Source organism: Puntigrus tetrazona, chromosome 9 (genome assembly GCF_018831695.1).
Source record: "Puntigrus tetrazona isolate hp1 chromosome 9, ASM1883169v1, whole genome shotgun sequence".
NCBI lineage: Eukaryota > Metazoa > Chordata > Actinopteri > Cypriniformes > Cyprinidae > Puntigrus > Puntigrus tetrazona.
Window position 1 is genome coordinate 18,620,753 of NC_056707.1, and position 12,852 is coordinate 18,633,604.

The 12,852-nt window shown below is 37.2% G+C and overlaps 2 protein-coding genes across 3 annotated transcripts; one reads left to right on the forward strand and one right to left on the reverse strand.

The window, feature by feature from the left end:
• The first annotated feature begins 133 nt into the window (after positions 1 to 133).
• On the forward strand, positions 134 to 5,662 carry ddx18 (DEAD (Asp-Glu-Ala-Asp) box polypeptide 18). The gene is made up of 14 exons (XM_043248380.1): positions 134 to 293; positions 548 to 706; positions 870 to 1,076; positions 1,668 to 1,803; positions 1,906 to 2,006; positions 2,093 to 2,292; positions 2,368 to 2,482; positions 2,572 to 2,711; positions 2,812 to 2,973; positions 3,060 to 3,212; positions 3,303 to 3,416; positions 3,594 to 3,650; positions 3,765 to 3,942; positions 4,303 to 5,662. The coding sequence occupies exons 1-14, from the start codon at positions 182 to 184 to the stop codon at positions 4,446 to 4,448; spliced, it is 1,980 nt and encodes a 659-aa protein (XP_043104315.1). The 5' UTR covers positions 134 to 181; the 3' UTR covers positions 4,449 to 5,662.
• A 2-nt stretch (positions 5,663 to 5,664) lies between these two features.
• Positions 5,665 to 12,852, reverse strand: ccdc93 (coiled-coil domain containing 93). Of its 2 annotated transcripts, XM_043248381.1 has the most exons (24): positions 12,743 to 12,852; positions 12,177 to 12,290; positions 11,994 to 12,088; positions 11,788 to 11,899; positions 11,137 to 11,235; positions 10,976 to 11,032; positions 10,661 to 10,761; positions 10,261 to 10,290; positions 9,939 to 9,975; positions 9,323 to 9,421; positions 9,150 to 9,200; positions 8,781 to 8,867; positions 8,564 to 8,677; positions 8,391 to 8,453; positions 8,239 to 8,312; positions 7,874 to 7,955; positions 7,711 to 7,785; positions 7,349 to 7,420; positions 7,153 to 7,261; positions 6,765 to 6,847; positions 6,630 to 6,667; positions 6,427 to 6,511; positions 6,171 to 6,284; positions 5,665 to 6,056 (listed from the first exon to the last, which is right to left on the reverse strand). In XM_043248381.1, exons 1-24 carry the CDS (start codon positions 12,824 to 12,826, stop codon positions 6,000 to 6,002), a joined length of 1,932 nt encoding a protein of 643 aa, XP_043104316.1. In that variant the 5' UTR covers positions 12,827 to 12,852; the 3' UTR covers positions 5,665 to 5,999. The 2 variants fall into 2 exon arrangements, with proteins under 2 accessions (XP_043104316.1, XP_043104317.1); XM_043248382.1 differs by lacking the exon at positions 10,261 to 10,290.

A 12,852-nucleotide genomic window follows, 5' to 3' on the forward strand; every position in this document is an offset into this window, starting at 1 on the left:
AAAGGTCTAAACACGGTACACGGTTTCGCTATTGACAACGACTGAATCCAAATGTATCGTTTTTGTTGTTGTTGTTGTTGTTGTTTTTTAAGAATCTGATATTTTTAGTCAGGCATAGTATAAGTCGAGCAGCTGAGCGAAGGACCCCACGCAGCACGCGCACACGTGTTTGTCTGCAGCCATGGCGGACATGCAGATGAAGATTCTCCGCAAGAAAATTCAGAAGAGAAATGATAAAAATAAGCAACGCAAGTTGCTCAGAGCTCAGAAAGAAGAAGAGGAAAACGGCGAAGGTGATTTTTTTCTCTTTAATCATGTAGTTGAATTTGATGTTTTAGTAATTCAGACGTTATGTCGGATCTAGCATGTGATAATCACGCTACTTGGTGCGTTCATAAAGTTTAGTCTTATATTTTAGTCAGTTTTATTTAAACTAGCAACACGACATATATGTGTAATAAAATCTTAATTGTAAGGTTGTTTAAGTGTTTAGTATTTGTATTAAGGGACTTTAATTGATGACATGTGCTGTATGTGTTTTTGGCAGAGGTAAAAGTTGTGTTGGGCGAATCTGAAGTGACCAGTGATTCTGCTCCAAACGTCAGTGAAGAGCAGCAGGAAAGTATCTCCACAGAGGAGAACGAAACCTCACAGAAAACTAAGAAAAAGAAAAGAAAATTGGATGGTGCAGGGGACGCAAAATCTAGTGAGTATTCAATATTGCTGTGATGTCGTTATAACTAGTGGTTAGTCACTACGGGATTGTTAGTGGGCAATATTTGTAACTATATTTATGGCTGCTAAATATGCCGTTTAATTATTTGTGATGTATTTATACATACACTACAATAACTGGTCCGCTCCTGTAGGTGTGAAAAAGGTCAAAAAGCAGGATGAAGTTAAAGAGACAACAGAAGCATCAGATGGAGAAGATGAGAAACAGGAGGAAGCTGCAGAGCCTGAAAAGTTGCCAGAAAATGGAAATGATGACCTAGAGGGTTCTGAGGAGGAGGAGGAGGAGGATGATGATGATGATAGTGAAGACGATGGACCAGAACTTCCTTCTGGTCTCACAGGTAAACATGACATAACCTGTAACCTGTTAAACACAGTCTGCTATGCATCATATACTGTGAGCCTGGTTTAGTTTGTCTAATTATCCACTTAGTAGTAATAAATAACAATAATAATATTGAGGGATGTCCAATAAATTTGTCCTTTTGAGATGTATAAATTTTTTTTTTTACTGTGCATAATTTTGAACAACAAAATAAAAGCTGCATGATTTAGTACTAACAAAAAAAATACATTTACAGAAGCTCCTTTTAGGTTAACTGATAAAGCGCATCTGTATTTATGCTTTATTTGAAATACAAAATAACCTTTTTTTAAAAAAAATCAATTTAAGTACAATTATGTAGTTGAGTGACAAAAGTAAGGGATGTTTTATTACCATTAAAATAAATGGTAAGAGGTTAAATCTTATTTTCATTGAAGCTGTTTTTCAGTTAGCTGAAGACGACAAACAGTTTCTTTTATTTGACAAAATAACATTGAAATGTTTTTCTAAGAAAAAAAACCTTTTGTTAGGAACTTGTCTATATTTTTTTCCTCATAGGCATGGGTGTGTAACAATGATTTGTTTTCCTCACTGGTGACACTTTCAGGTGCGTTTGAGGACAGGTCATTTGCATCTTTGGCAGAAGTGGTCAGTGAGAATACACTGAAGGGAGTGAAGGAGATGGGCTTTGAAACCATGACTGAGATCCAGCACAAGACCATAAGACCTCTGCTAGAAGGAAGGTGAGTTTTTGGTGCATCAGGGTTTCAGCAGAACAGTAATCATCGCATTTGTTTATTGGTTGTATAAATGTTTCAGATAATGTGCTCTTTGTTGTTCTACAGAGACGTGTTGGCTGCAGCTAAAACAGGAAGTGGTAAAACTCTGGCTTTTCTGATTCCCTCCATTGAGCTTATCTACAAACTCAAATTTATGCCCAGAAATGGTTAGTGTACATTTAATATATTGTCGTTCTCTGATTGCAGAGATGTGAGTCAGACACTTAAGTATGACCCTGTGTGTGTGAATCAGGAACTGGAGTGGTCGTATTGTCTCCCACTCGTGAGCTGGCCATGCAGACGTATGGTGTTCTAAAGGAGCTGATGACTTACCATGTGCACACATACGGCCTCATCATGGGTGGCAGCAACCGTTCTGCTGAAGCTCAGAAACTCGGCAATGGTGTCAATATTGTGATAGCTACACCTGGCAGACTTCTCGATCACCTGCACGTAAGGACTTTTACAATGAACAGCTTTGCCAAATGGGCCTGTGCAGTGTACTTGACCTCGTATGTTTTTCCACAGAACACACCCGGGTTCATGTTTAAGAACCTTCAGTGTCTGATCATTGACGAGGCTGATAGGATTCTAGAGGTTGGCTTTGAGGAAGAACTGAAGCAGATCATCAAACTGCTGCCTAGTAAGAGCAACTGACCTGACTCTGAAATCACATTTGTACATCAAGATTCCTGCACGTCCATAAATATTGTTTTGTTTTGTTTTTTTCAGAAAAAAGACAGACCATGCTGTTCTCCGCAACACAGACGCGTAAGGTGGAGGATCTTGCGCGAATCTCCCTCAAAAAGGAGCCGCTGTATGTGGGGGTGGACGACAACAAAGACACAGCCACCGTGGAAGGACTAGAACAGGTAAACTGCTCGGCTGTCTCAAATCCTTTATTAGTACCAGTTGATCGCATGTTGCGGGTGTGATGTAATATATTCGAGTTTGACCTTGTGTTGTTTTTAGGGATATGTCGTTTGTTCTTCTGAAAAACGTTTCCTGCTGCTCTTCACGTTTCTGAAGAAGAACCGCAAGAAGAAGCTGATGGTGTTCTTCTCGTCTTGCATGTCTGTGAAATACCATTATGAGCTGCTCAATTACATCGATCTGCCTGTCATGGCTATTCACGTGAGTTACAGCTGTAAGCACACTAAGCGAGATGGGAAGTGCCATTGAAGCAGTGTGATTAATGCTTTGTTTTCACTGTCTTTCAGGGGAAACAGAAACAGACGAAGAGAACCACAACGTTTTTCCAGTTCTGTAACGCAGACTCTGGCATTCTCCTCTGTACGGATGTGGCTGCCCGAGGTCTTGATATCCCAGAGGTGGACTGGATTGTTCAGTATGACCCACCCGATGATCCAAAGGTACAGCGGTCACGCCCCTTTGTCCAGCTTTGCTTATGGATATATGCAATTGTATTTGGATTTTTATGTGACACTTCTGCTGATATTTAGGAGTACATCCACCGCGTGGGACGAACAGCTCGTGGTATTAATGGTAGAGGACATGCCCTCCTGATCCTAAGACCAGAGGAGCTTGGCTTTTTACGATTTCTCAAACAGGCAAAAGTATGAAGTCTCTTCAGTTACGGTTATATACTGGCTTTTTAGTATGTATTGACTCTGTGATCAAGACAAGAGTTTAAATACTTTGTTAAAAACTATTAGTATATCAGTGATCAAAAGTGATGAATCATGAAGAATGCGTTTATAGTATTATTGTTTCTCTTTTGTGTTCCTTTAAAGGTCCCTCTGAGTGAGTTTGAATTCTCCTGGGCTAAAATCTCTGATATTCAATCTCAGGTGAAACCTCATATTCTGTCAAATTGAACTTTAATCTCTTACTCATTTCAAATATAACCCCATTGAATCGTAATTACACCATTTAAAATTGGTGTTTGCTTTGGTCTTTTGCAGTTGGAGAAGCTGATAGAGAAGAACTACTACCTTCACAAATCGGCTCAGGAGGCCTACAAATCCTACGTCAGAGCTTATGACTCGCATTCCCTCAAACAAATCTATAATGTAGAAACGCTCGACCTCCCGAAAGTGGCATCGTCCTTTGGGTTTAAAGTGCCACCTTTTGTGGACCTCAGTATCCTTTCAGCACTGTATATTCTTGCATATGGAACTAATAGTTATACATGTCTGTTGACTTTAATATGCTTATCAGGCTGCATTTATTCGATCAAAAATACTGTTTAAAGCTGTAAAATTATAAAGTATTGCAGTTGAAATTCTTTTTTTTTAATAGTTTTAAATAGTTTTCAGCATGTGTACTCCAATCATTCTAATATGCTGATCTGGTGCTTAAGAAATATGTTTTATGACGTAATGAAAAGTTGTGCTGCTTAATGTTTTTTGGAAATGTTTGAATGGTACTATAGATCTGTTTGCAGTACAAGGCTTTTATAGTATTCATAAGTGTTTATTCCTTAACCGTTTGTTCTCTCAGACGTTCACAGCAGTAAAGGGGTGAAGCTGCAGAAGCGAGGTGGTGGTGGAGGCTTTGGCTACCAGAAATCTAAGAACGTCCACAAGGCCAAGATCTTCAAACACGTCGATAAAAGGAAAGGAGATGGTAGACAGTTCTCACGCTGAGAATAAGTAAATATGCCTTGTGATGCACCTCTATGTGGAGTATCTGTCAGACTGCACAACTGTCATTTAGTTAATTTGTTCTCAGTCATTTGAGAAGAGCTCTGATCAGTCTGCATTCCATGCCTGTACAGAAATCTGTTTTCAGAAGTCGTTATATAATGCTGAATTTCTATTGTTACTGGCCCAACTCATTAAATTTAGAACCTTGTATTATGAATAATTCTTCATGCCGTCTGCTCTCTACACGTGAGGTTGAACCAACAACCGTAGTGGCAACCAGAGTTTGATAGATCAGACTTTTGATTTTCATTTATGTATTTTTTCAAATAGACGACATTTTCCATACTGTTTTACAGAATAGAACATCTTGAGAAAGATCTTTATTTATGCAACAATGTAACAACAATGCTTGCTTTTAAAGATTAAAATAAATGTAAAATGCCACACAAATTGTGTGTGTGGGGGAGAGAGAGAGATGCAAAAGGAATTGACATACTAGTTAATACCCAAAGAACAATGTGTGACCCTGACCCAAAAGGTTAATATTTTTTAAATTGAGATTTATAAATCATCTGAAAGCCGGGATAATACTCTTTCCATTGATGTATGGTTTTTTAAAATGTGGCAGAGAACCTACTTGAAATTTGGGAATTAATTATTGAGAAAATCCACCTTTTAAAGTTGTCTAAATTAAGTTCTTAGCAAAGCATATTACTAATCTAAAAATAAGTTTTGATATTTATGGTAGGAAATGTACAATATCTTCATGGAACATAATGGTCACTTAATATCTTAATGATTTTTGGCAGTGGAAAATAGATTATTTTGATACATACATTGCATTTTTTGACATTTCTACCAATATACCCATGTAACTTATTACTGGTTTTGTGGTCCAGGGTCACATTCATATTACATTTTTATCCTTATTTATTTTTATTAAATCAAGAAAACTCAAATAAAAAGCAGAATATTAATAGTGATGAGGTTTGTTCATTTTCATTTAAATGTCCTATATATTGCATAGTACTATGAACTGTGTAAGGCTGCCATCTTTAAAATGTGCACAACAATTGCAAATTTCAGTTTTAATCTTATTTACAGGTTGAGGCAGTCTGAACTAAAGAGTCTAAGATGGCAGGCTGTTTTTACAATTACTGTATCGCATGACCTCGCTATAATCCTCTATAGTAAATAAATCTGACCAATCAGCAGGTAGTTCATTTGTCTTTTAATGTCTTATGGCAGCATGATCTTGATACAAAAACAAAGGCGATTAGTAAGGGAGTTTGTGTTATATACATTACGGTTTTAAATAAGGTGATATCAAGGCACAAAACATTTCCAGTTTAATATTACACAAGTTACATGCTTCATCTCTGAACCTAGAAGAATCCAGGTTAACACACACATACCGAACAACAGAGTGTTTCAATCTGAAAGAAGATGGCTGTACTGCAATGAAACACCAACATCAGGGAATGTGAAGAGTATTTTGAAGTGCTACTTGGGAGTTGTGTATTAAAGGCAGGGTGTGTGCCAATCCAGCTGTTACGACGCTCCCTTTGCCCTCAGTTTAGACAACAGCATCTCATTCTTGCGGCACTCCTTCAACAGAAAAGACTATTCGTTTGTTTTCTCAATCCAGAATATCAATTATAAATAGTTGTCAATGTAATGTAGGAGGGAAGGGAATTGATATAAATCTAGAAAAGTATTTACCTCTTTAAAGTCCTTGACGGTTTTAAAGTAGAGCCTCTGTTTATCCAACAGCTCCAAGTACTCATCATTCAGCTGATCTCTGCGCATCTTATTCTCCTGTCTTTTCTTTTCCATCTTTTAAGTATAAAATACACATTAGAAAGACACACAAATGCATTTCACATTCCTTTCTGATGGGGTAAATCCTAGCCCATATGCAAAATACACAATCAACATTAGCAAATTTCCTCTATGATATAGTTGTCTGGTTTTGTACCTTTATGCGACTCTGTTTGATTCCTTCCACAATTTGCTCCATTTGTCTAAGAAACTGTTCTTTACTTCCTGACGAAGCCATGGCTCTAAAAATACACAAACACACTTTACATTCAACTCTGATTTCATGACAGACCATCTGAGGATCTTCCTGTAATATTAAGACATTTCAACACGGATCCTAGAGTATTATTGGAAACTCACTGCTGGAAATGATCGTGTATGGAGTTCAACAGATTGACCTGTGAAAGGAAAGACAGTGTTTCTATTTTACAGTGATTCTCTTCATAGGTACAGCACAAGAAAATTAATTCCTAATAGCATAGGTAAAGCTGATACCTCTTTCTCCAGGTAAACCTTCTTGTCATCTAGTGTGTTGTAGAGCGTGAAGAACTGTTTTGTCTCTTTGTGCGTTGCAGAAACTAAAAAACACCAAATGAACAGAGTGCTTTAAAAAGCCGCAGCTTTGATTTCAGCTCATTTAGTTGGGTTATTTTCTAACCAACATCATAAAGCTGTAGAGTAATACAAGCAGTGAGAGACCATTTCTTTTGTATTGTGACACAACATCTGAGTAAAATGGATTATTGAAGCAGACTAAAAGACTGGAGAAGTCTGTCATTTCACCCTAAGATCCAGTTATTTTTTATTTAAAGGTTTCAAAGGTAAAAAAAGTAAAAGTTAAACTTTAAAAAACAAAAACGGTAATGATATTGATTTAACACACCTTGGCTGTACAGCTCAATAAAGCGTTTCTGATACTGGGTCAGCTCAGCTCTGCTGGGAACCTCATCAATCTTTCTCTGCAGGATTGCGATCTCACGGTTTCTCCGAGCCTGCAGGGGCAGCAGAGTAAAACAATAAGAATGAAGAATCTGAAACCATGAAGAGTAAAACCATCAGTTCAGTTCATCTTGACTTACCATAAGCAAACGGATCTTCTGCAGCTTTTCTCTGTCTGCAGTGTACTGCTGATCAATCAACATGTTCATCTCCTACAAAGCACACATGCAGAAGGTAAGTCTGAGAAACTAAACTAGAACATTCCCATTCAAAAGGTAGCTTCTTTTGGTAAAATTACTAAGGCAGCATTGCGTACAAAATATGGCAGCCAAACCAATATAACAGATAAAGTGACAGAGTGAAGGAAAAAGCTTAAAAAAGAAATCTAATTAATCTTTTAGGGGTTTTGTCCAATATCCTAACACCAAAAATGATTGCTGCCTATAAAGAGCGTTCCAAATCAGTCACTGTTTAGTTTCAGTTAGCATGACTATGTAGGCACCTTCTTCTCATCTCCCTCTTCTCCATACTCCAGCTTCAACTCTTCAATATTCTGCTGAAGACGGGTCATTTCCTCCTATACACACATAACTGTTAATGATACATTCATATCTTCAAAGTTACCGACAAACCAGTATTGCAACAACATGGTAGTCATGACATACGCGACAGTGCGAGCGGAACGTTTGCTCTTGATGTTTGAGGCTTTCGTTCATGGCCACCAAAGCACGAAGCTTCTCCAGTAACCTGAAAAATAAAAACACTCATTCGTACTAAATATGTACTTAAAATACAAACAGGAAATACTTATTCAACAGAAGATTCTACTCAGAGAGCAAGAGATTTCATATTTCATATTCATCATCCTTTCCCATTAAAATGCTTGATATGGATGAGAAAATAAAGAAAAATCAAATATGATCTGAATTTTTTGAGACCGAATGTTTTTTGGGTGGCAGTGTGTGAAAGTTTCAGGCTCCGTGTGCAATGACCTTCAGTTAAGATAATTGCAGGTGTTCTGTTTGCTTACCCAGAATCTGCCTGAGACTCCACGTCCTCCAATGAGTTCAGCTCTCTCTCCAGCTTTTCAGTCTGAGCTGTGGCCTAAAAAAACCAAAACATTAAAGGTCCAAGTCATCCATTTATCTGTAAGTATGTGACTGTGTTGTCTAACTGTCTCACCTCAGCTAGTTTGATTTTAGCGTCCTCACATGCTGTTCTGGCTTCCTGCTGTTTGGATTGCAGCTGGATAAATCAAGAAACAATTAAGATATAAGCAAACAGAAGAAGCACTGACTGTGATATCAGCATTCCCAAAACTGTAATGCGAGGTATGCGTATGAATGCGTTAGTACCTCTTCAAGCTCTTTTGTTTTTTGAGTAATTTGTTTGTTGAGAGATGCCAGTTGACGCCTGTGTTGCTGCGCAGGTCCAAACCTTTCCGGCCGATCCTCCACGGAGCGCTCCGCCTTTGCAATTACACATTCATTTAGAAGGTTGGAACACACTGGGTTAAAAGGAGATTTTTTTATTTTAAGGGACTGGTTTGCTTTTAGTTTTATCACTGTTCACCTTCTCTGCATATTCAGTGGCAATCTGCTTGATCTCCTCAGACTGCAGTCCAACAATCTGCCCCACTGTGCTGGCTGACAGCTTCCCCTAAAAAAAAAAAAAAAAAAAAAAAAAACACACACACACACAGAGAGAGAAAAATAGTGTAAAAGAGACAAAAAAAAAAAAAGTTTGTTCCTTAAAGGCTGTCTTGATAAGTAAAAAAAAAAAATTTTGTAAACAAACCAACACAGAAGAACTGTATTTCAGTTATTTCTGAAATATTTAAGAAATATTTTAGTCATAACAGTCTGGAAAGATATGAGGGCGAGTAAGAATTTGAACTTTTAGGTAAACTATCCCGAAACATTTCAGTGTTTAGAAATGTACCTCCTCTGTTGCCATGGCAGCCATTCCAGTCATTAAGGCTTTGATTCTGAGCTGTAAACAAGGCATCCAGATTGGTTAATGGAGCATTAACTTTGGTCAGATGAAAGATGGATGATTAAGAACACGTGAAAGTTATTATAGGCCAAGTATAGTTTCATATGAACCTAACTGACCTCTTCTGCCGCCTGCAGATCCTCCTCTTCAGACACCTGGGCCATTCCAGGAGGCACACCCTGCGTGCCCTGAGCCAACACCTGCTTCTGCTCCACTGCCTGTTAGAAACATCATCACGTGATCAAACTAACAACCAAATCAAAAGCAAGAAAGGTCAGTGCCAAGCCCTACTGTCCATCTGTGATCTATTACACCCAGATGGAAACCACAGGGATGGTTCTAGGGAGTGCATACAAAAAGTCAACTTTTTTTTTTGCTGATTTGTGCAGAGCTGCAACTGAAAGTTGCAACATTTTGAATCAAATGTACTGTTCGCAAGACTACTTCTAATATACAGAGCAGAATAATGATTTAATTTAATGACAAAATTTACCAGAAGCTGCCACACCTCTTGGATCAATGCATAACCAACATATTCCCATTCCTTTTTTTAATTACCAGATACATTTAAAAAAAAAAAAAATTGCACTGACAACTTCACACCAATTCTAGAAAACTGAACTCGATCTAGCAAAAATATATACAAAATAAATTTCCGTTATTAGCTTTATCCATTTTATCCAATGTATCCATTGACTTAATGTAACATTCTCTGACTGGACATCTGATACTCACAGTGCCAGCTTTGGACTGTTTGCTGAATCCATAGCGCCTAGAGAAAAAAAAAAAAAAAAAAAAAAACAGAAAAAAAGGTCTTTAAATGCTTTATGTTCACATTACAGACAATCTGCGGCTCACTAAAAGAGACCGTTTCAAAACACATCCCACTACAGGCATAACGCACCACATGACAGGAAATTACACACGAACAATAGATGCAATTTGTGAAAAACAGCACTAGTGCAGATGCAAAAGTAAAGACATTAATTCAGTTGATGCAAAGCCAATCAGACCAATTCACTCCCATTCTCAGAAAGCGAGCTTTAGTCATACTCACTGCATGTATTGTGATATGAGAAGGCACGGACTAGTGAGTGAAATAAGACACAGAAAGAAATAGAGAAGCAAATGAAGAACAAGATGATAGGAGCACGGAATTAAGAGATGTCTTTGGAGATTTGAAATGACCCTGAAATGCTGATACAATGTCAGGAAACAGAGCAGTGTAGATGAAGGAAACAGAAGAGAGTGTGAATGGAAAAAAAAAATGTGGAAAAAAAACAAAATATGAACCTTTCATTATCCATAATAGGGGCCCTTTAAAAACATCCCACTGACCCTAAACAAGTTAGTGTATAAATAACTCCTCAGTTAATTACTTTCTTTTAAAAGTACACAACTCAGTAACAAACTTTGAGTCACTTGACATGGGTCCTGTAAAGGAAGAGATAGAGTACCTGCCAAACTCCAGCAAGGTAGAATGAACCCGAGACTCTTCATCCAGCAGCTCTCCAGCATCCACCTGACGTTTATAGCGCCTCTGAGGAGCATAAACCCCCTACACCCAAACACAATTCATAAAATAGTCAACATCTCACAACCTTCTATTATTAAATAAAAGGAAGAGGAACTAATGGCACATAAGTACTGTAGCTGTCTTGCAATGAGGGTCAATATTAGCAGAGAGGCTAAATTTAAACCTAATCATCCAAATATTGTAATTCAAAGCTCATGATATGTTGGTAATGTATAAAAGCTTAACGGATACTCACACACACGTTCACCACAGTACTGATTGCTCTCTCCTTCCTTACTTCAAACTCCTCGTCCTAAAACAAACGCATTTACTGAGACTATACAGATTGTAAAATATTTGACACTTCACAGTGTTAATACTCTCTAATTGCGTTTGAGTGTTGGCTTGTTGGCTCACCTCAGGAAATGCATGCGTTTTCTGAAACTGAGAAATGGAATATGATCTGACATAATCTCCCATCTCCTCCCGGGTTTCAATCGCCTTCTTTACAAGCCACTATAGATGCAAAAGATGCATTGTAAGTATACTTGCTTAAGTTTTTTTTTTTTTTTTTTTTACACATTTTAATTTTTGATAAACTCATGCATTAATCAACTGACAGCAAAGACAATTATAATGTTACAAAGGAATTGTGTTTCAATAAATTTCAACTTTCTATTCATCAAAAATCCTGAAAAATATGTAGTATGGTTTACACAAAAATATTAAGTAGCACTACACAATAATACAGTTTTTTTATTAATAATAATAATAATAATAATAATGTTTTTAAGCACCAAATTAGAATATCAGTATGATTTCTGAAGGATCCTGTGATACTGAAGACTGCCATGACAATATTAAATTACATTTTAAAAAATATTAAAATAGAAAACGGTCATGTTAAATTGTGATAACATTTAACAATATTACTATTTTCAATTACTATTACTATTCTATCAAATAAATGCAGCTTTGAAGATCAAAAAGACACTTTTTTTCAAAAAAATGATCAACACAGGTCTTCTCTTTTTTTTTTAGATGCGAAAGATATGAAGATGTGCATACTTGTACAACAGGAAAGATGTGGATGAAATCCAACCCTTGGATCTGATGAGGCTCTAAACGGTGAGGACACTTCATTTTGGGCAGAACTGACACAATCTTCTCTGTCAGAGCACTTGGAAATTAAAAATATACAGACAAACCACATTAACCAGAATTTAGTTCAATCTGAATTCTTTTTTATTTGTCAGTTTATTCTACACACTTACATTTTTTGACCAATGGTGGAATTCTCTTGGAAAAGCAGATCAACGTCTATGTCAAAGTTGCAAGTAGTTATACACCAGGTCATTCCTCCAACCACCTAAAGTACAAGCAGAGACTTTTCATGAGTAAACTAATGGTGTAAAACAATTTCATTTGATTTGTAGAGGTAGGAAAGTATGCCATACCTTGTCAAAAGGTGACAGTCCCTTAATGCGTGCTCTGAAATAACCAGCAGCGAGCAACAACTCCAAAATCTCGGCAAGCTTGACACTCTGCTCCTCATCCTCACGTGTCTCCACCTGTCAATCACAGACATACACAAGTCAATATATACAGACCCGTCCACTTAAAACAAACATTTTAAATAAAAAAATTAAATCAGGCAGCATATCCGAACAATTCAATCTACATATTGTAGAATGAGTTTTTTTAAATTGCATTTGCATACCTCAGTAATTCACATTACTGTACATTGTGTTTTACTCTTTTGACAATAAACTTCAGTTATATTAAAGAGAAGGACTTCTTCACCTAGTAAGACATAATCATTTACACATTAGGCTAATTGTATTCATTTAGCAGACGAGTTATATAAAAGTGTACTTTGCAAGAAGAAAACAACATGTATACGCTTCTATTTAACTGCTACGTTAAAGCGACTGGTTGAATCCACAACCTTAAAGCAATAAAAGCTGACTGCAAACGCAAATACGCGCATATGAGAGTTTAAGTGCTTTGTTTTCAGCATTACCTTGATGAGATTGCCCTCCTGATCATATTGGGCTCCTATTTTCGAGCCTGTTCTCACTCTCTGGAACACAGAGGTGGCCGCCATGATGATCCGATCACGATGTGTCACGT